Source organism: Globicephala melas, chromosome 1, assembly GCF_963455315.2.
Source record: "Globicephala melas chromosome 1, mGloMel1.2, whole genome shotgun sequence".
In the NCBI taxonomy this organism is placed as follows: domain Eukaryota; kingdom Metazoa; phylum Chordata; class Mammalia; order Artiodactyla; family Delphinidae; genus Globicephala; species Globicephala melas.
Genome location: NC_083314.1, coordinates 169,068,987 through 169,091,708, shown reverse-complemented (window position 1 = coordinate 169,091,708; position 22,722 = coordinate 169,068,987). Strand labels below are relative to the sequence as shown.

At 43.6% G+C, this 22,722-nt stretch overlaps 1 protein-coding gene across 3 annotated transcripts in view; it reads right to left on the bottom strand.

Annotated features, from left to right (window-relative positions):
- The window catches only part of STPG1 (sperm tail PG-rich repeat containing 1), a 51,628-nt gene that overhangs the window by 20,449 nt on the left and 8,457 nt on the right, over nt 1-22,722 (bottom strand). For all 3 annotated transcript variants that reach the window (XM_060289016.1, XM_060289009.2, XM_030874556.3), the window contains exons 3-6: nt 22,292-22,432; nt 14,504-14,622; nt 5,143-5,244; nt 623-793 (exon numbers count right to left, since the gene is read on the bottom strand). In XM_060289016.1, the coding sequence (XP_060144999.1) occupies nt 623-793; nt 5,143-5,244; nt 14,504-14,622; nt 22,292-22,364 (465 nt within the window). In that variant the 5' untranslated portion in view covers nt 22,365-22,432. The remainder of the gene's footprint in view (nt 1-622; nt 794-5,142; nt 5,245-14,503; nt 14,623-22,291; nt 22,433-22,722) is intronic.

Here is a 22,722-nt window from a genome sequence, read left to right as displayed (position 1 = left end):
AAAAAAACCCAATTTTCTGATATGGGAAGACAGAAGTTTATTTTCCCTGCAAGAATAAAATAGTGTCAGGGCTTCCCTGGTGACGCAGTGGTTGAGAGTCCGCCTGCCGATGCAGGGGACGCGGGTTCGTGCCCCGGTCCGGGAAGATCCCACATGCCGCGGAGCGGCTGGGCCCGTGAGCCATGGCCGCTGAGCCTGCGCATCCGGAGCCTATTGCTCCACAACGGGAGAGGCCACAACAGTGAGAGGCCCGTGTACCGCAAATAAAAAAAAAAAAAAGAATATAATAGTGTCTGCAGATAAAGTGGTACGTAATATAATCATTGCTACAGATGAGAAAACCGTCCCAGAAAACTTATGTGATAAGACTAATTGCAGTAAGTATTTTCCGGGGCAGTGGTCTTCCCACTGCTCTATACTGACCTCCGTGTTGCCCACATTTTTCTGCAAATTCCCTGTGAGAATTTTGCCCAGCCTCACGTAGCCATTGGGTAGTCAGCAAATGCTAACTGGCTTACCAACTGCAGTAAATGCTATTCCCCAAAGCTCCCCCCTTCCTTTCTTTTATTTTAGCAAACCATTAATTCAATATATATTTAAGAAGCACAGGCAGTGTTCTTACATTGTAATGGTTTGGTGCGGGAGTTTCAAATTTGAGAACTTTCACGAAGCTTGGCAACTGGAACATGCTGGAACAGGAATTACTGAAGTCTTTCTTCGAAACAAAACGTGATGGTATAGTGTACGCGTTAGCTGCAGGGTATTTAGAGACGATGGTGTCCAGTCGGTCACACTGTGAGGAGAAAGTCCAGGGAATCCACATCATCACGTATCTTATGGCTCCGAAGGGCCGATGTCAAAAAGATGGTGCCCAGCACCAGGTCTAAACACATTTTATAAAAGGTGAAACCCTGCCCGGTAACAATGATAAAATGACCTTGGGCTTTGAGAATTTGCTCTTGGAAAATGCAAGTTCAGACCTGTGTTAACTTCTGTAAACTAACTCTAATTATTCATCTTATGTTTGGGACTTGGCAAAGATAATTCTTCCATAAAAGCATTTCCACCCAATCTCATTTCAGGACACTTATACTTGACTCATCAGCTGGTGGGTGATTTATATGATGGGACGCTTTAGACTTGCTTCTTCCAACCTTGGTTTTCCTTTGAGTAAAACCCTCACTTTTTGTTTCTAAGTTTAAATAATCCAAATTTCCTAAATAACAAGTTTGCTTCTAACATCTTAAGGGTACAAGGCTCCATACGGCTTGCCTCCCACCCACACCTCCTATCCACCACCTAATCACTGATTTCATAAAACTCTACGATATTTTTGCTGTTTCAACAGAAACCAATCCTACTCCTTCCAGGAAGCCATGATAAACTATTTTCAGTTAAAAAAAAAACAAACAGAATCAATGTTTGCCAAATGAACAGGGACAAAAGCCATAAAAACTCGGCGATAACATCACCTTACCCTGGGATAGTATGGCAAGTATTGAAGTCTGATAAGACAACAACAAAAAAATGTCATTATTTTATGGGTAAAAGCTTGAGAACATTGCCCTGGGTTTCCTCCACTTGACAGGGGTCAATAAACAAGCGCAGAAAGTGGAGGAGGTGTGGGAAGGCATCAGCCCCTCGCCTGACTTCACTCTGTACGTGGCGGCAATGGTCCTCACCATCTGGTTCATGGACCACCAGTAATGTGGGTGGATGTGCCACCAGAAGCAGGAGTGTTCTTTCCAGAGTCTTAGCTGTCCTGAGTCTAACCTGGGTTCGAGTCCCAGCTCCACCTCCTCCTAACTGTAAGGATTCATTGATGTTCCCAGAAGTAAGGTCACCCCAGCCTTGGACTCACCTTACCTTTGCATTTGGGGCAATAGTTAACCCAGTACTTTGCAGGGGCGTTGCATTGGATCCTCATGACAACCCTGGCTCGAGGATATTATGAATATCCCCACTTCACAGATGAGGACCCTGAACTTCCTCAGCTAGCGAAGTGTTGGAACCAACATTCTCGCCTCCATGAGAGGATATGGATCAGATATCCATTGTGAAGAAGAATGAGCCGAGAGGAGTCACAGCAATGCGTTTGCATCTACAAGACGAACAGCTGATAAATGCCTGTGGGAGGTTTTAGCTCTGGAAGAATCACTACCCGAAATCTGCTGTGCCCGACGGGGCAGACACACCTCTGCTCTTTCCTTCTCACTTCTACAGAAGAAGGGTGGCAAGGTCAGACCTTCCTTGGTGCTGCCATTTGTAGCGTGTCTATCCTGAGTCACCCAACAGAGTGGGCAGAGGGTGTTCTTCTAAAGCGCTAGTTCCCAAAGTGTGTTCCTCGGCCTTCCAGGTCTGTGAGATAAGGTTGTGTTGGTGGTAGCGGCAGCAGGGAGAGAGTTCCAGGGTCAAATAAATTTGAGAAGTTTCACACCATGTTCCCATTTTGAAGATTCATAACACACGTTGGTGTAGTAAGTGCTCTGGGAAGGTCTGCAATAAAGAAACCTCTCTAGCTTTGGGGTTTTTTTTCTTTTAATATTTATTTATTTATTTATTTCAGTTGCACTGGGACTTAGTTGCAGCATGCAGGATCTTTGTTGTGGCATGTTTAGTTGCAGTGTGCAAGCTCTTAGTTGCAGCACGTGGACTCCTTAGTTGCGGCATGCACGTGGGATCCAGTTCCTGGACCAGGGATTGAACCCAGGCCCCCTGCATTGGGAGTGCGGAGTCTTACCCACTGGACCACAAGGGAAGTCCCATGTCTAGCTTTGTTTAAACAGCCTTCCCCAACCTTTCTCCATCATAGAATCTTTTGGCTTAAGATACCTACTAACATACCCTTTGGGAAAAACTGTACTAAAAAATTCCTATTTGAGGCAAAGTTTCATAAAGCATTGCAGTAGAATTAGTCTGAGTCTAGTTGAAGTTGACGGTCACTCAAACAACCCTCCCCGCCCCTTGGCTTTCTTTTCATTGCCAGGCCTCCGGTCTCCAATTTGGCCACATGCTGGCATTTATGAACCTCTGTCCAGCTCTTCCAGAGCCGCTGCTGCCACCACACAAATACAGAAAGGCCATGGACGCCTCCTCCCACCTGCCCCATTTAACTTCCTAGTCCGTCCCGTGAATAATTCTGGAGCAAAGCTTTGGAATACCGTCGTGACGCTCTTCAGATGATTTGAATTTAGGCGGATGACAGGTCCTCTCAAAAGGCTGGGCGCTGTTGCTCCAAGAGTCATCAGGAAGTTTTTAAAGCGTGTTGACCCCCAGAGTCTCTTGGTCAGCCTCACCCAGAGAGACACGCTCCTGCTGGCCATGCTGGCTCCAGTAAGGCAGACCTTTCTCTGATGGGGACTACTTTTAATTCCCTCAGGGAATTGGGATCCGGAAACAAGAGGCACTGAATGTGAAAGGCGGCAAAAGAAGGGGAGGAGGAATGAAATTCTCGTCCAGTTTGGGAAGGAACGAGGCGAGATGTGGGGATCTCCTGACAGACTTCCACCAACCACTTAAGGTCCCTTCCCAAGGATATAGGAACTTATGTGTTTACAAACAGAAATAGAAACCCCCATATCCATCACAGCGGGCAGAGGAAGCCTGAACAACTCACCTTCTGCCTTCTTTGGGGTTTGGTCTGAATTTTTTAAAGACCTGATTAGATCCTGTCATACACAGGATCCTGTCACACACAGAGCTTCCCTTGGACCCCTTCTTCTCCAGGTGGCCCAGCCACGTCATTTGGAAAGTTACTACATGTAAAGCCTAGCAGGGAACTGATGGTGTGCTCTGATTCAGTGCCTTCTCTGGCACCAGGCAGGGATGGGCAGTGCCATTATTTGGCAACGTCTCAGAGAGAAAACCTAGGTGCTGCAGGAAGTCTTGTTTGTGACTCAGGTGGTGACAATCATAACATTCAACATGTTTATAATGCTCTGCAATTTCAAAGTCTATTTTACTCATTGCAACGTCAATTTGCCCATCGCCTCCAGGGAGTCTCCACTCGATGAGGCAACTGGGACACAGAGGGTGACGTGCTTGAGGTCACATCGAGAACCCACGGCTGAGTCAAGATTGGGTCTCAAGTCCTGTCTCCTGTGCCAGGCCATTGGGAGGGGGTACTTCTTCTGCAGATCGCTTTGGAGTCTCTTTACTCACAGGGCTTGGGACAGAAGGAGAAGTAGAGGCGTGGTTATTCTGTGAACTCACTGGGGGCATGTGCAACCTCAACGTCTTTGTTAATAAGGAGTTAACTCCAAAGTCGGTTTTCTCCTTGAGTATTCAACCCTGCCAAGCTTGAATTCCAATAAGTGGCTGCATTCAGTGTGTCTTAAATGGTCTCTTTGTGTGTGGTTTTTTTTTTAAAAAAAATCAATTCCAGTGTCAGGTATCGTAATACATTTTTGCAAGAGATTATTATAAGTTTTAAAGGGACAGACGGCATATGTGTTTTGTTAATGCTGGAGTTTGGGTTTGCTTTCTTTTTCACTTTCCTCCCTCAGCTAGTCTTACCCTACTTTGACCCTTTCTCCTTGTTATATCTATTTTTCTTGGCAACTGAGAGGTGTTCAAATAAAGACTATCCTTGCCCAGGTCTGGTCAGAGACATTGGAACTTCGTTTAACTACTTGACGGTTGTAGCCTTCCACAAAGATAAAGACCCACATCTTACAAAGGAGAGAAATGGGGAGGAGAGGAATATCACTAAATTACCTGCCTGCTGCCTGTTTTCTTTTTGGTCCCATCAGATTTCTCAGTAACTCGAATAACCCAATTAGATTAAGCAGTGTAAAAAGTCCTATTAGGGCAAGATGTATAATAATAACTTTTTTCCTGGTCTGCCTAAAAATCTCAAGAAAACATCTGTAAGTCCATTCCACACTGACAACATTGGTTTTGGATGATCAGGTTCTGAATATTCTTCTAGCTTCTCTTCCCACTCTGGCAACACTAGCAGTGGGGAAAAAAATTCCTTAAAGACATAGGCTCCAGTTTACCTGCAGGAAATTTGAGGAAGCAGTTACTCTCCTAATTAGAACCACGGGCCTTTGGAGAGAAGGGACCAGTTGTCCAATGTATGATTATGCAATGAATGAAGGAAAGTACCGAGCAGTTAATGTTCAGAGAAGGGGTTCTCACCATAGAGGGAAAAGTACACGTCCCTTTCCTAGACAACGACACACTGTCAAACACAGGCGACTGGTGAATGACGTTGTAGAACCCAGGACCTGGGATATCATCCTGAAAGGGAAGAGAACGTAGTGTCATTGGGATACTTTCAATTCCATGGTGCTTTTCTGCAAGTTTTACATCCATTAACACTAAGCCTTACTGTAACCCTCTGGGACAGGCAGGGATGCCACCTCGTGGATGACAGCCGGGCTCCACCAATTCCTGACCTGCCCAGTCACCATCTCAGTTAGCAAGCGCTGGGGCTGGAATTCCACCCCGGGTCTGGGACCCGCCCCCACCCCAGGGCCCTTGCTCTTTCCACAGTGCTGTACTGCATTCCAGGAGAATGCTGTTGTTTCTTTGTGCCATTAGAGATATGAGCAGAAAATGCAATCCTGAGCGCGGCAGCGGCTGTGCAGTGTGTGTGTGCAGTGTGTGTGCAGTGTGTGTGTCAGTGTGTGTGTCAGTGTGTGTTGACTGGGTTCACCAAACCCACGGCGAGGGAAGGGTGACCGATTTCATGTTCACCACACCCCACCTGACTCAGCTTCCTCCCCAGCCTTTCAGAAGAGAAACCAGGGAGTGTTTCTGTTTATAAAGCAAAATGAAACAAAAACAACCTTCATCCCAAACAAGACCATTTCTAACTCTCAGACAAAAAGAGGTGGGTTCACGGGGCTCAAGTCCTAAGTGATGCGGGTACGTTAGAGAGGAACAAGCAAAAGCTTGATTTCTAAGCTCATTTCTGCCGTCACAGTTAATTGGGCTTGGGTCTCATTTCCCATGCTAGTTACCAGGGGGAAGTAAACGTTGACAAAAGTTGGCCAGGCAAGTGACATGAAAGGATAAGGATGCCCCACCGTCTCGAGAGTTTACCGGGTGCCTCCTTGGTGCCAAGAGCTTTTCAAAGGTTGTCTCGTTTAATCCCCCGGTGAGAAAGGGATGCCCCCATTTTATAGATGGAGACACTGAGGCACGTAGAGATGAACTTGCCCAAGGTCCCACTGCTGTCCGTGGCAGCACCTGAATTCAGCGCTACATGATGGTGTATACAAGCCTTTTGCAGTGGGGCTATTAGCAGGTCCAGTTTAAGGAAAGCGAAGCCCGGAGACGTTGGGGCCGCAGCTAGTAAATGGTGAAGTGCAGATTTAAACCCAGGCAGCCTGACTCCAGAGCTTGCTACCTCCAAGACCTGCCACCCAGGCTCCTCCTGTCCCCACCGTCCCTACTACCTTCCTCAGAGCAGAGAGAGAGCTCAAGGCACCATCAGGGCCTTCAAGGACTCTCCAGTGTGGCCCAAGCAGTGTGTGATTATGGTTTAATCTAAGGGCTATTAACAGGTTCTGCTGTGCTGAATTTTAAATGCAGTGAGCCTTTGAGCCTTGCAGGTGGAGGCAGGGGAGCTGATTCCTGCCTTGTAGGTGATTATGGTCCCTGGTGGACAGAGGGGGAGCTGACTACCAGGAGAGTGAGGCAGGAGATGCAGGAGATGCAGCCCGACCAGAAGAGCCCTGGCATGTGGGTGCAATTTGAAGTGCTACAGGAAGGAACAGAAAGAGGTTTTTCTAGGGGGCTGTTTGCAGGACTGGCATATGTTTTTTTTGTTTGTTTGTTTTTTTAATTTATTTATTTAATTTATTTATTTTTGGCTGTGTTGGGTCTTCATTGCTGCACGCGGGCTTTCGCTAGTTGTGGCAAGTAGGGGCTACTCTTCGTTGCGGTGCACGGGCTTCTGATTGCGGTGGCTTCTCTTGTTGCGGAGCACGGGCTCTAGGCACGCAGGCTTCAGTAGTTGTGGCACGTGGGCTCAGTAGCTGTAGCTCGCGGACTCTAGAGCGTAGGCTCAGTAGTTGTGGCGCCCGGGCTTAGTTGCTCCACGGCATGTGGGATCTTCCTGGACCAGGGCTCGAACCCGTGTCCCCTGCATTGGCAGACGGATTCTTAACCACTGCGCCACCAGGGAAGCCCGTGGCGTATGTGTATTGATGGTCACTGCATGCCGGGCACTGTTCTGAGTACTTTATACACACTAGCTCATTTAATCCTCATTTTAAAGATGAGAAGACAGGGCCCAAAGGGATAAGGACCAAGGTCACGCAGCAAGTAACAGAGCCAGAATTTGAACCCAGGCAGTGTGAGGACAGTCGACTCCTGACCACTAAGCCAAACTAACTCTCAGACGAGTGCAGGATAGAATGTGCAGGATGAAAGGAAAAACAGTCCCGCTGAGTTTTGAATTAGGATCCTAGCATCAGTGCTGCCACCAGCTAAGTAACCTTGATCTAGTCACCTCTCTAGACCTCAGTTTCCTCATGTGTAAATCGAAGATGTTGCACTAAATGACTTCGGGCACCTTTTAGCTTCCAGAGTCCCTACAGTGAGGGAAAGCTGAAGCAGGAAGTGTAACTGCGACGCTTCTAGGTTGAAAGAATAAACAGTCTTGGACATCTCCAGCCCCCAGACTGCTGCCACGCTCCCCAAACCAGCATCAGCCCACAAGAAATTTCTGGGCACCTATATGTGTCTGAGGATCTAGGGTTGCCAGATGAAACACAAGCCTGCTCCATCCCACCCTGCCCAGTTAAATGTGAATTTCAGATAAACAACAAAAAGCTATTTTAGTGTAAGTAGGTCCCAATCAATATTTGGGATATACTTATACTAAAGTGGTTTGTTATTTATCTGAAATTCTAAATTAAGAATCCTGTATTCTTATCTGCTAAATCTGGCAACCCTACTGGACCTTAATCACATTTTAATTCTGCCACATTGCAAACTGGTTTGAGTCCAGGACAAGTAGGAAGAGAACTGTCACCTCTTAGCCTGGAGGGAGAGCATGCTGCCTGTTTGCTCTTAATGAATATCCAAGAAGGGTCCTCCAGGCAGCAGGATGCTGGGGCTTGCCAGTGGTGGCTCAAGAGGGCGACTGTTAAATATTTTCAGAAATGTTGCTTGTGGTAGCTTGAAATTGACCAGGTTGGGGGGCGGTATTTACACCACAGAGATTGGCCAATGCTCTAAATCAGAACTTTCCTTGTGGAGAAGAGAGCTGGTTTACCAGCACACCACCACCTGCACTCCACACCAAGTAAGTTTCAAAGCTGCCTGGAGGGAAAGGTCCAGCTGTAGGGGGTTCAAGCTTTCTCCTGCAAAAGCTAGAGGTGGTGGATGGCTCCCTGGGAGGGCAATAGAAGTCCAGCCTTTGGCCTCTGGGATAACAGCTCACGTGACTAATGTTATATGAGGTCGATGAGTTCTGGCTTCTCAGCATCTCCCAGAGAGCGAGAATCCAAGTCGAAACTGGTGTGAACTCAGCCAGCCCTCGGCTTCTTGGCCAAGACCACCCCAGAAGGCAAAAACCAAATAAACCAACCAAATAAAATGGGTGTGGGGAGGGAGAAGGGAAGAGAACTATTCATTTGAGCTCTGCTGACTGCCTGTTGTGTGTTCCACGGGGAGCTCTGGGCCAGGGCTACACCCATTGTCCCCTGTGCACGTGAGAACTGAATGAGTCAATGCACGTCCCACCGGCCTCATCATTACCAGTCCTCAAGTTGCCACAACAGCCTCAAGGGAGCAGGACCTTCCCTCGGCGATTAAAGGCCCTCAGAGTGGGATGGAGCAAGAGATGATTGATGTTGCTGGGCAACATTTGGTGGAAATGCACTTTGAGAGCTCTCTTGAAGGATTAAAGTCCCAAATGGGCCGCACGTGCCAAGGGCGGGACACAGATTGACATTCACTTGACCTTGGGATAGGTTTAGAGAGGTCATGAGGAGGAGGGGAAGAGAGGGAGCAGGGCACTTACCCCCTCACCCCAGACAGCTCCTTAGGGTACGGCAGGGCCTAGTGTCCACAACCTGGACCCGGTCACATCTGCACACAGCCTGGATTTTCTAGTCCCGATTTCATAGATTCTGTCCAATTAAGACTTTCAGGTTTGTCAACCCATTTCCGGGTTGGAAAATGCGGTCTCTGCTGGATCATTGGCCAAAGCCCACAACACTAGAGCTGCCTTTTGACTCTTCAGGGATGTTCTGCTCTGCTTTGGTCTCTTATGGGGGCGGCCAGCTGGGGTTCTCAGGAGTGCACAAGATGAATGAAAACTAAGTCTGCGGAAGGGCGAGCGGTATATTACAGGAGGAAGACACGCCTGAGGTGGAAACAGAGCCCTGTCCTGTGGTTAACCCACTGGCACAAGTGCCCAGGAATTTGGGGTTCCTGCGGGAACAATTTCCTTTTACAAACACCTCTGGTCTTAGGGTCTCAGGACAAGGCATCCATCCACACTTTTCTCAGGCTGATGTGGCCAAAGTGGTGATAGCATGGGCCAGTGTCTGCCCCCAGGGCGCGTCCCCTCACTGGGCCTCAGCCCTCCCATCTGTGAACCTGCAAAGAGGCAAGTGCGGGTGTGGAGAGCTACAGTTTTCAACCGCACTCCGGGCCTCCATGAGGAACTCAGGGAAAGGGGGCCCGATCGGCAGTGGCTTCGAGCAGCAAGTCCCCTTTACCCGCTCCACCGACGGGCCTCAGCATGGGATGCTGTCACAGATGGGGCCCCTCTGCTGAGCCCAGGGATTTCGGGGTCACTGAAGCCCTTCTGGTTCAAACTGTCTACAACCCTGAGAAGTGCCCCTTGTAAGACGCCCTTCCTCCTTTCTGCTTTCTCCCCTCTCCCCGCCCCAGCTCCATACACTCATGTCTGGCATCAAAGTTTCCACGCCTCTGATAGCAGAGGAGAAGGGAGAGGCAGGGAGCGTACTTCAAGCAAGAAAATGACACTTTTTTGTTCAGAATGGGGATCTCAGAAATGAAAGATCCCTGGGCGCCCTCAGGGAGCAACCAGGAAAAGTGGGATGAGTTCTCTTGAGGAGATTGTTTCTTAGTGGCCCAGGTGAAGAGCAGGTGTGGGGGAAGCCCAGGGACACTGGCCACCTGGGCAGATGAAAATGGGGACCAGGTCTTTGCCCATCGCTGGTCTGGCTGGGTTGGAAACACAGTCAGACAAGAGAAGCCAAACCTGCATTTTCAAAGCATCGGTTTACGTCAGCAGCGTCTCTGAGCACCCGTGGTCCTCTTTTGCCGTCCCCTCCTCTTTGTTAACTCTGGCGTCAGCTCATTAGCAGCCCTTGGAAATCCCCTGAGTGGAATGTGCGCCAAGACTCAATTCAACAAGCACACACTGAAGTCTGCTGTGGGCCAGGGCCCGGGCGGGGGCACCAGGATACAGGCGGTTGGCAGCTTAGATGTTCTAGGAATGGGATGGAGGAGACGCAGCAAAGCAATGCAAGATGGGTGGGACAAGTTCCCGTGGCTCGTAGACTTGAGTTGGGATCATTCATTCGACCCACTTTTGAGGGGCTTTGGGGGTCTGGAAAGGACAATGACTGCTGCCCGAGGAGTTCCGGCTGGGTGGAGACAAGATGCGCATGCCCATTACCACCCTGCCAAGCAGAAGGTGCTCGGGCATTCAGGGGAAGGTGTGCTGGCTTCCACCCGGGAGACGCGAGGAAACAGTATGGGAGCCTGGAGCTGCTGCCAGGGTCGTCCTCACTCTGCCTGACCCTGGCTGTGCCACTTACTCAACCCTCTTTGTGTCCCAGAGTCATTATCTGAAAAGTGGGGATAATAACGGGACTTAGCTCCCAGGGTAATCGATTATGGGGATTAAATGAGTTCATAAAGGCAACATCTTCAAGGGGAGCCTGGCACACTGTCTGTGCCGCCAAGTGTTTGTGATTTCCACCAGCGTGTCCTGCAGACCCCTGAGGAAGGGGTGCTGGTGACTGATATGGAAGTGGTCAGGCTTCTAGAGCAGGAAGGTCGGGCAGACCCCACTGTGGTTCAAACACGCAGGTGAGTGCACATGTGGGGAAATTATCCCCCTGAAGGTGGCGGTCTCTGCAGACTGAACTTCCTTTCATTGAAAAAGCTCTGACATTAAAAAATTCATTTAAAAATATCCCTGGTCTGGTGCCTTATCAAGGCAATAAGTGAACCGTATTAACTTTGTACAATTTCACCACAAATTAAACACTGTCCTGCTTACCGCTGGGGAGGGTGGATTTGCTGTCAGGCTATGTCTGAAATTAACATGTATTTTAAAATTGTGCATCTAGAGGAAAGGGTGTCTGTATCCTACCAGTATCCTTTCATGTGTGCCTGGAAGGGATTAATCAGGTTTAGGATCATGGAATAGTCATCCCTGGCAAGGGCCTACCTATTATAACATCCTTATTTTTAAGATGAGGAAACAGAGATGCAAAGACTTTAAGGGAGTGTCCTTAGTGTTACACAGCTTGGGAAATAGTGACCACAATCCAGGGTGGCATGGGGACAGAATCGGGAGGTGGGGGAGGAAAGTGTCCCTCGGGTGGCTGGGCTATGCTCTGTCCCAGATTAGGCATGTCTCTTCATGCACCCAGTGTCAGCAGCACATCTGTACATAACTGTAACATGTTCAGGGAAGTAGACTTCATTTCTAGCAGCCAAAATTGCCAGCCCGGACGCTGAGCCCAGTGAAGGATTCCTCGTACGCAGCAGTCAGAGTCTCATGGGGAATGGGAGCCGGGCAACGAGGCCCTGAAGTTTCTCTCCAAAGTCAGCCTGATAAGGTAAGTGCACATTTCAGAGGGCACTGATTCTCTGTGTTAAAGGTGTGCTAGATGGGTCACAGAACGAATGTGAGGACACAACCAAGTCATGAGATGAGGCACAGGGTGTGTACGATTAATGTCATAAGAAGGGTGGTGAGACACCAGAGTTTTAAAATCTGCTTTTAATTTGTATTGCCTCACTAAATTATTGGGTGATGTTAAACAGAATTCTTAACTTCTCAATGCCCATTTCTCTCAGGAAGAATGAGAATAATGAGGAGGCAAAAAGACATTTTCTTCCTGTTTTTATAGCTTGAAGAATCTAAAAAAGTATAATAATCCAAATTGTACATTTCAGTTGAGGAAACTGAAGCCCAGAAAAGTCAAGTGATTAGTCTAAACCCGGTCAGCTAGTAACAGAGCAGAAGAAGAAATGGAGGGAGTCCTTCAGGCAAGAGAAAAATGATACCTGTTGGAAATCTGGATCTACATAAAGGAATGAAGAGCTCTGGAACTAGTAAATACGTAGGTAAATGTAAAATGTAGAACCCTGAGTATAAATTGATGCATTTAGATATAAACATGAAATTTTATATCTAAAAATGCATCTAAATTGATGCATTTAGATATAAACATAAAATTTAAATCATTTTTTAAATAATTGACTATTTAAAGCAAAAATAATAACCCAGGGGCCAGGGTTTATGGATCCCATGCCCTTTCTAAAAAATTCCATACTTATTTACAAAATGCTTTCAAGTGCTTAGATGAACGTTTTCACATCGTCAAACCAACGCAACCACGTTTGAAAAGTACTAATCAAATTTCTGAGCTATTTCTCTCTGTATCGGATGCTGCCTATAGCTTTGGCTGGCTGCCACCTTGGTTCCTTCAGCAGAAAAATTTCTGAAAAGTAATAGTCGTTTAAAATGCAAACTTTAAAAGCCAGACCATTCAGTTTCTGGATTTGAGTCTTCAGAACATGATCATGTAGAATGGGGTCTACACACACGACATCTTCCCCTATCTTGAGTTTGGTCTGTTTGGCGGAGGCATTTTCAGAAACGCACTCGCTGACTTTCATAGATGGACTTGATGGCTTTGGGGGCCACAGAGGGAGGTGTGGTGCCAGGTGTGGACAGAGCATGAGGCTTAGGAGTGAGCCGGGCCTGGGTTTGAGGTCTAATTCTTTCAACATTGATTCAGCAGATATTCATGTGGGGCCTCTTATGTGTCAAACCCTGCATTGTGAGACCTCGGGTGGGTCAGTCATTTAACTTCCCTAAGCCCGGGTTTCCTCTTCTGTTAAATTAAGGTATAAACCCTTCCTCTTAGCATTGTTCAGAGGATTAGAAATATGGTCTAAAACTGGTTTCACACATAGTAGGGATCGGTAAATGGTGGCTGTCATTATTTTTATTGGACGTTGGCTGCAGATATCTGAGAGATGGACAGTATATTGTCGGTAAATTGACAAATGGAAAACCAGACAAAAAAGAGACAGAGAGACAGACGGACAGTTAAAACATAGAGAGGAGACACCTGAGCGGATAGCTTATTTCTCACCGTTGGAGAAAACCTGCAAGTAATTAAAAATATATGTATGTGTGTACACACACACTATATTCTTTACTATTTGCTTTCTCGGAATCCTAAAATATCAGAAGTGGAGGGAACTTAAACATTCTCTAGCTCAGCGCTCTTATTTACAAAGGAGGAAACAGGCCAAGGGGCACAGGGCTTGCCGAGGACTCACCTGCGTCCAGGACCCAGATCTCCCCATCCCCTCTCGCCATCTTGGCGAGGGGGTAGGATGAAAAACATTTTTAGAATGCAGCAAAAGGTAACTGACATGATGACTCCCCAAAAGAATGTTATTCTAAAGGTCCTAGTTAAACGAATAAAGGAACGAAGATGTTAAAAGACTCTTGCGTCTGCGAGTTGCTTCCTCCCCCTGCTGGTGAGAGGGGAGAACATCAGACCTGGGCTTTCAGCCGGTGAAATTACAGAAGTTAGGTGAGGACCCACCAGGACCCAAGCAGAACGTTCCAGATCAAAGAGAAAAAGAGACACAGGTATTTGGGGAAGAGGGTAAGGAAGGGGGAAATGCAGGAACAGTTCTAACACATTGTCAAAGGAAGCTTAAAAAAGAGGGGGGTGTCATCACAAAGGTAATTTTACGTTTATTAGACTCGTTGATTTTTCCTTTTATGTTATTTGAAGAAAGTTTTGTTCTTCCTGTCATGTTTTGAGTGAGGCTGGGGGCGGGGGGAAGGATTTTTATCTTTTACTTCATACGTCTGGGATTTTTGCATTTTTGATTTTTATAGTAATTTTTAAAATACATTTCTTGTGAAAAAATGTTTGGTTTCAGTGTGGCCCCATAAGTCCAGACATGTTTTCCACTGGATGTAATATCTTTCCAGCTCATTCCTACAACCCAGTCAGAGCGCACAGCTGGAGAGGGTGCTGCAGCTCCTTGGATGACACTGCCCTCTACTGGTCACAGAGACAGACGCACCAGCCAGACTCGCGTGTCTGTCCCCTGAGGCTAAAATCCAGACTAAAAGTAAAGCATCTCTAAGACAATGCCATTACCTTTTTTTTTTCCCCTCGGTTTTGAAAACTCATTTAATGTGTTACTTTTCGATACAAAACATACCACAGGCTAAACTGATACAAACAACTACTACATTTGATTTTAACGAAAACGCCAAGAGGCGCGCCATTACCTTTTTATGGTAAAACCTCTTGGCTTGACTATTAAATCCTTTTTTTTCTGATTCTGGAATTCTGGAAGGCTGATATTTAACAGGAATGGAGGATTGTGTTGTATACACAGCAGTAAAACCTAAACAACAAAAATAGAATAAAAAATAGCACAAAACAGAGAACTGACGAATGCACAAAACACAGAGCTATCTGTTAACATTTTATTTTAAATGGAATAAAAAGAGAAACTTGCCTTTTGACAAGAGATAAACATGAAACTGGGTTGTTTTTTTTTAAAGACCCTCTTGGTAATTTATTGGTTCCCGCCCGGCCATTCACCCCACCTTTCCAAGCACCTCCAGCTCTTAAACTAGTGAGACTTGGTCACACAGCTGAAGCATATTATCAAGGGAAGAGGAAGGATCCGACAGGAAAGGCGTTCTTGCCAAGGAGGAAGGGGACACAAAACCATTTGGAGCAGCCTTGGAAGAGAGCCAGGCAGGGGAACAGAGCAAGAGACCTCACTCATCCTCAGCCCAGAATCACAGATCAGCGAAGCACCGTAAAGATACAGAAAGGTCAGGAAATCCCAGAGCAGAGTGGGGCTCGCTCTCATTCTTCAGGACACAGTGCAACACAAGTGTAAGTTTAGGTTTCTGAGCAGACCTGGGGTGAAAAAGCAGAAGGATCATTTATAGAAAATCAAGTTAAAATTTTATATGTCTGGGTTGTGATGTATAAATGACATACAAACTCCCCCTTTTACATTCCTTCCAGTGAATGGTGCAGAGAACCAGAGCAAAGAGAGCTATACAGAGAAAGAGTTCCGGAGACGTGCACTAGGTTCCCCTCAAGTAGTTTCCTGAGTATCAATCAGCCCAGGCATGTGAGAAAACTCCCCAAGGCTGGGGAAAGATTCACCTGAAAAAGTTAGGGTAAACGATACCTGAACACTGGGAACAGGAAGAGCTCCTGTTCCCACAAGTCAGAGTGGAAAACCTCATAATTCATGGGACACAAGGAGAATATGCAGAAGGGTTTTGCCTCAGAAATAGGGTAAAATTACCCCTAGGCTAAATGCTTCTCTGGTTCCAGCTAACAAAGCTTAAAAGCAAGACTTGAAAAGATCAAACTTCCCAAGTAACTTAACTGCAGCCCAGAACAAAGCACAAGAATTCATAGGGCTACTAAAATGTACAGCACCCAACAGGTAAAAATAACTGGCATTTGATAAAAAATTAATGGGCATACAGAGAAGGGAAAAATACAATGCACAGCGAGGAGAAAATAAACAATGGTCAAATCCAACTCAGAAATGAGAGAGATGACAGAATACAAGAGCATTACATGACAATAATAATTGCATTTGATATGTTCAAGAAGCTGGAAAAAAGATTGAACTTATTAAGTAGGTGCATGGAAGATATAAAGAAGATCCAAATCAAACTTCTACAGATGAAAACTAAAAAGTCTGAGATTAAAAATACACTAGACACTACAGAAAAAAGACTAGTGAACTCGAAGACATTGAAATACAAACCAAAACAAAACACAGAGAGAAAAAGGACTAAAAAATACAGAGTATCAGTGAGCTTTGTGAAAACTTCAAGGAACCTAATATACGTTCCAAAGAAGAGAGGTGGGAGAGAGGAAATAGAAAAAAATCTTTCAAGAAAAAAGTGGCTGAAATTTTCCAGATTTGATTTAAAAAAACATAAACCTGCAGATCAAAGAAAGGCAGTGAAACTCAGCACATGAAACAGGAATTTAACTCCACCAAGGCACATAATAATCAAATTGCTTTTTGTTTTTTACTTTTAATTTGTTTTTTAAAAGTTTTTGGCCTGGGCTTCCCTGGTGGCGCAGTGGTTGGGAGTCCACCTGCCGATGCAGGGGACGTGGGTTCGTGCCCTGGTGCGGGAAGGTCCCAAATGCCGCGGAGCGGCTGGGCCCGTGAGCCAGTGAGAGGCCCGCGTACCGCAGAGAGAGAGAAAAAAAAAAAAGTTTTTGGCCTCACCACTGTAGCATGTGGGGATCCCAGTTCCCTGACCAGAGATCGAACCCGTGCCCCCTGCAGTGGAAGCACAGAGTCCTAACCACTGGACCGCCAGGGAAGTCCCCATCAAATTGCCTTTTTAAAGTGATAGGAAGTCATAAAATCAGGCAGAGAAAAAAAGACACATTACACACAAAGCAACAAATGTAAGAATAACAGCAGATGACCATCAGAAACAACGTCTGTTAAGGTACCAGAAGGGAAAAACTATCGCCCTAGAATCCTGTACCCTGTAAAAATATCTCTCAAAGATGAAAGCAAGATAAAGACTTTTGAAGATATACAAAAACTAAAAGAATTAATCACCAGTAACCTGGAACTACAAGAAATGGAGGGAGTCCTTCAGGCAAGAGAAAAATGATACCGGTTGGAAATCTGGATCTACCTAAAGGAATGAAGAGCTCTGGAACTAGTAAATACGTAGGTAAATGTAAAATGTAGAACCCTGAGTATAAATTGATGCATTTAGATATAAACATAAAATTTAAATCATTTTTTAAATAATTGACTATTTAAAGCAAAAATAATAACTCTATTGTGGCATTTATAACGTATGTAGAAGTAAGATGTTTGACAGCAACAGTGCAAAGGCAAGGAAAGAAAAAATAAAAAGATACAGTTGTAAGGTTCTTCTACTATATGTGAAGTGTAATAATATCACTTGATGGTAGAATGTGATAAAATTAAAGATGTATGTTATAAACTCTGTAGTACAGATCAGCAAACTTTTTCTATAAAGGGCCAGATAGTAAATATTTAAGGTTGTGCAGGCTGTATTGTCTCTGTTGCAACCATGCAACTCTGCCATTATAGAGTGAAGGAGCCACAGACAACACATAAACAAATAGAGGTAACTATGGTCCAATAAAATTTTATTTATAGAAACAGGCAACAGGTCAGATTAGGCCCAAGGGCCAAAGTTTGCCAACCCTTGCTCTAAAGGAACCATGAAGAAAACATTGCAAAGAGTTATTCCTAAAACGCCAACCAAGTAGACAAAATAGAAACACAAAAATATTCAATACAAAAGAATCCAGAAAATGTAAATAAAGAACAGATGGGACAAATAAAAAGCAAATAGATAGATGGTAGGCTTAAACTCACACACCAATAATCACATTAAATTTAATGTGATTATTAAACACATTATTTAATTTAATGTGACTATTAAACACACTAAACATTCCAATTACAAGACAGAGATGGTTGGATTGGATAAAAAAGAAAGACCTAACTACATGATGTCTACAAGAAATATACTCAATATAAACCCAGGAATAGGTTAAAAGTAAAAGTATGGGGAAAAGATACACTATGCTATCAAAAGAAAGCTGTATTAATTGTATTAATTGTATTATTGTATTAATATCAGACAAAGCAGATTGCAGAGCAAAAAATATTACCTGCAATAAAGAAGGTAATTTCATAATGATAAAGCGGCCACTTCCTCAAGAGAATATAACAATTCTAAGCACTGATATACTCAATAACAAGAAATTCAAAATACAGGAAATAAAAACTGATAGAACTGCACGAAGAAATAGAAGATTCCACAAAAATTGTCAGAGATTTCAAAATCCCTCCCTCAGTAATTTAAGCAAGTAGATAGAAGATCAATAGACATACACGACTTGAACAATACTATTACCTAACTTGACCTAACTGACATTTATAGAACACTCCACCTATCAATTCTATACAATCTATCCTAGAAAACTGAAGAGAAAAAGACATTTCCCAAATCATTCTATGAGGCCAGTTACTACCATGTTACCAAAGCCAGACAGAGTCATTACAGAAGGTGAGACGGAATCACTATAGATCATTAACCCTCATAAATATACGTGCAGAAATTCTTATAAAAATGTTAGCAAATTAAACTCAACAATATATAAAAAAGATAACACATCATGATGAAATGAGGTTTATCCCAGTGATCCAAAGATAGGTTAACATTTGACAATCAATGTAATTCACCATATTGACACACTAAAAAAGAAAAACTATATGATCATGTCAATAGAGGCAGAACGGAATCATACAATATGTACTCTTTTTTGTCTGGTTTCTTTCACTGAGTACAGTTATTTTGAGATTCATCCATGTTGTTCAAGTATCAATACTTCATTGCTTTTTATTGCTGAGTAGCATTCCATTGTATAGAAATGTGACAATTTTTTATCCATTGTTGATGAAAATTTGAATTGTTTCTAGATTGGAAGTATTACAAGTAAAGCTATTAACAACATTCAATCCCAAGTCTTAAAATGGACATAAGTTTTCATTTCTCTTGGGTAGATACCTAGGAGAGGAATGGCTGGATCATACTTTAACTTTTTTGAGAAGCTGCCAAACCCTTCTCCGAAGTTGTTGTATCTTTGTATATCTCCACTATTAGTGTGTGAGAGTTACTGTTACTTCACATCCTCAACAACAATGGGCAGTCTTTTTTTTAAAAAATAATTTATTTATTTTTGGCTGTGTTGGGTCTTTGTTGCTGCACGCGGGCTTTCTCTAGTTGCGGCGAGCAGGGGCTACTCTTTGTGGCGGCGCGTGGGCTTCTCATTGCAGTGGCTTCTCTTTTTGCGGAGCACGGGCTCTCGGTGCACGGGCTTCAGTAGTAGTGGCTCATAGGCTCAATAGTTGTGGCTCGCGGGCTCTAGAGCACAGGCTCAGTAGTTGTGGCACACGGGCTTAGTTGCTCCACGGCATGTGGGATCTTCCCGGACCAGGGCTCGAACCCGTGTTCCCTGCATTGGCAGGCGGATTCTTAACCACTGCGCAACCAGGGAAGTCCCATGGGCAGTCTTTTTAATTCCAGCCATCCCATTAGATGTGTAGTGGTATCTCATTGTGACTTTAATTTGCATATCTGTAGTGACTAATGATGTCGAGCATCTCTTTATATGCTATTTGCTACCTGTTTATCTTTTTTTTTTTTTTTTTGGTAAAATGTCTGTTTAGTAGATGGAGAAAGCACTTTGTAAAATTCAGTGTTCTTTTATGATTAAAAGAAAACCCTGGCAAACTAGAAATAGAAGCAAACTTCCTTAATCTGATAAAAGGTATCTACGACAAAAGCCTACAACCAAACATGATACTGAAAGCTTTCTCTTGAGATAGAGAACAAAACCAGGTTGACTGCTTTCATACTTCTGTTCAACATTGTACTGAAGAACTCTAACCTGTACAAAGGCCAAGAAAAATAAATAAAAATACATAGATCAGAAAGGAAGGAAATAAAGCTGTCATTATTCATAGACAAGATTGTATATGGACAAATTTCAAAAGAATCTATAGATAACCTATGAGAGGTAATAACTGAATTTAGCAATGTCAATATACAAAAATCAATTAATTTTATTTCTATGCCAGCAGCAAACAATTAGAAAATGAAATTAAAATAGTACCATTTACAACAGCATAAAAATCAAATGCCTAGAATAAAGATTAGAAGATATGCAAGGCCTCTACATAGAAAACTATAAAACATTATCGAGAAAAATTTAAGAAGACTTAAATAAAAGAAAGGATACACATGGATTGGAGAACTCAATATTGTAAAGATGTAAATTATCCCCAACTTGATGTCTAGAATCAATGCAATCTAAATCAAAATGACAGTAAAGATTTTTTTAGGACATTAATGTGATGATTCTAAAATTTATATGGAAATTCAGTGTGGCCAAGAGTAGCCAAGATAAACATAGTACATAGCTGAAGGACTTATACTAGATAAGAAAAAAACTTGTTATAGAGTTACAGTAATTAAAGGTGGTATTTGAACAGCATAAAGAATCCGGAAGCAGACCTGCATATACATAGACATGATTTACAACAATGATAGCACTGCGGAGTAGCAGAAAAAGAACGCTCTTTCAATAAATGGTGCTGGGCAATTGGATATACATACTGAAAACAATAGATTTGGACATCTTCATACCATGCTCACAAACAATTCCAAGTGAATCGTAGGTCTAGATGTGAAAGGTAAAATAATACAGTTATTAGAAGAAATTATTTTGGGATAGGCAAAGATTTCTTAAATAGGACAGACATTATACACTAACTATAAGGGAAAATATTGATAAAATGGTCTATAGTAAAATCAAGAGCTTCTCTTCATTAGCACACCATTAAGAGAATGTAAAGGAAAGTCACAGACGGAGGGAAGATATTTACTTTACCTATAGCCAACGAACGGATACATTTCTAGAATGTTTTCAAGAACTCCTAAGAAAAGAAAAACCCAATAGAAAAAATGGGTAAAAAACGGGAACAGTCACTTCTCCAAAGAGAATATCCTAAAAGTCAGCCAACACATGAAAAAGTGCTCAATCTTTTTGATCAAAGGACGATGCAAATTAAAACCCTGATGAGCTAAAAGTGTTGGTGAGGATGTAGAGCAACTGGAATGATCATACATTGCTTGTAAGGAAGTAAAATTGGCACGCTCACTTTGGAGAACTAGTGGTATCAACTGAGCTGATCATAAACACACTCTATGACCCAGCAATTCTCCTAGGTATAGACCCAGGGAATGTATACATACATGTCCCAAAAGACATGAACAAGAATAGTCATAAAAGCTTTTAGTCATAGTACCTCAAGACAGGAAATAATTCAGATGTCCTTCAATAGTATAATGGATAAACTAATTGTGGTACATTAGAACAAAGAATGCTATGCCATTTTACGGCAATGAAAATGAACTAATCACTGATACATGAAACATGAAGTTAAATCTCTGAAACATGACAGAAAAAAGCCTGAGAGAAAAGAGTTCATATTGTATGATTCCAATTTATATAAAGTTCAAAACAGACTAAAGTAATTAATGATATTAGAAGTCAGGATAGCCGTAGTGTTTACCTTTGCAGAGAAGGGGGATAATGCCCAGGAAGGGACAAGACAAGGGCTTCTGGGATGCTGGTGTTTACCACGGGGTCTGAGAAGTGATTCCATAGGTGGTGGTTTCTTTGTGAATATTCATTAAGCTGTACAATTATGATTTATTTTCTGAATATATATTAAGCTTCAATTTAAAAGTATTAAAGAAAAAGAGAGAGTACTAAATCAAAAGATGGGAGGAAGAAAGAGAGGTCCAGCTGTGGGTTTGAGAGCAGCAGGGACTCTAGAGGCCCACCAGGGAGGTGGTAATACCCCTAAAAGAAAAAGCAGTGGAGTGAGTGAGGATCTTGGAACGAAGTTTCCAGCCTCAGCAATGATTCCCCAAGCCCAGAGGTAGTCCCGGATTAGTGCATACTAACAAAACCAAAGGAATACATGGGCTGAGACAGCGGAGCTCTCACCTGTCTGCATGGATGACTCATGATCTGAGTACCTCTCCCCTCCCTCACCCAGACTCCCATCATCACATCACCTTTTTCTACTGAGAAAGGTCCAAAACTTGAAATAAGGAGGAATAGCATTTGTGCCAGTAATGGCTAGAGTTTAACTTTCCAACAACCTGGCAGAATGGGGGCTTGGGTTAAGTTTTAGGAAATAAAGTAAGATCTCTTCCTCCTTCTCCCCCCCACTACCATCCTTTCTTCTCATAGTTTCTTCCCAATCATCACCCTAGAGGCAGTGGGAGAATGACCAAAGCAATCTATTTGATATACTTAAGAGTGGCCTTGTGGGTATAACCCAGGATTTACTATATCCCCCTAAAATTTGCTCTTATGTACTAAAATGAACATATGTCAGGAGCTCTCGTCCCCAAAGACCTCTGTTATAAAATTCACTAGACCTTTCTGTACTTTGTCAGTCTTTCTGGAATATTTTTTGCCAGAGTGTTGGTCTTTTTGCATGGAGTTGTCCATCTTAGCAAAGTTCTGTGATATGTTCCATGTGTTTGATGAAAAACTTGACTGCGTGTTCTTCTAAGCACCTGAAACAGCAAAATACAGCATTTGTAGGGACCACTTCACAATCTTGGTAAGTATGTTGATTGGGTTCTGTTGTATCTGCAGGATAAACTGAGAAATCTTATGGGTAGAGGCTGAGATTTACCAAGTTCCACGACCCCAAATCCCAAACACATTGCACTGCTTGTAGTAGAAACTCTGTAAGTGGTCTCTGTTGATGTTACTTACAGAGCTCCTGTAGGCTTGAATTTTATAAATTTATTTCTACTGAGATAATTTACATACAATATAATTCATCGGTTCAAAGTGTACA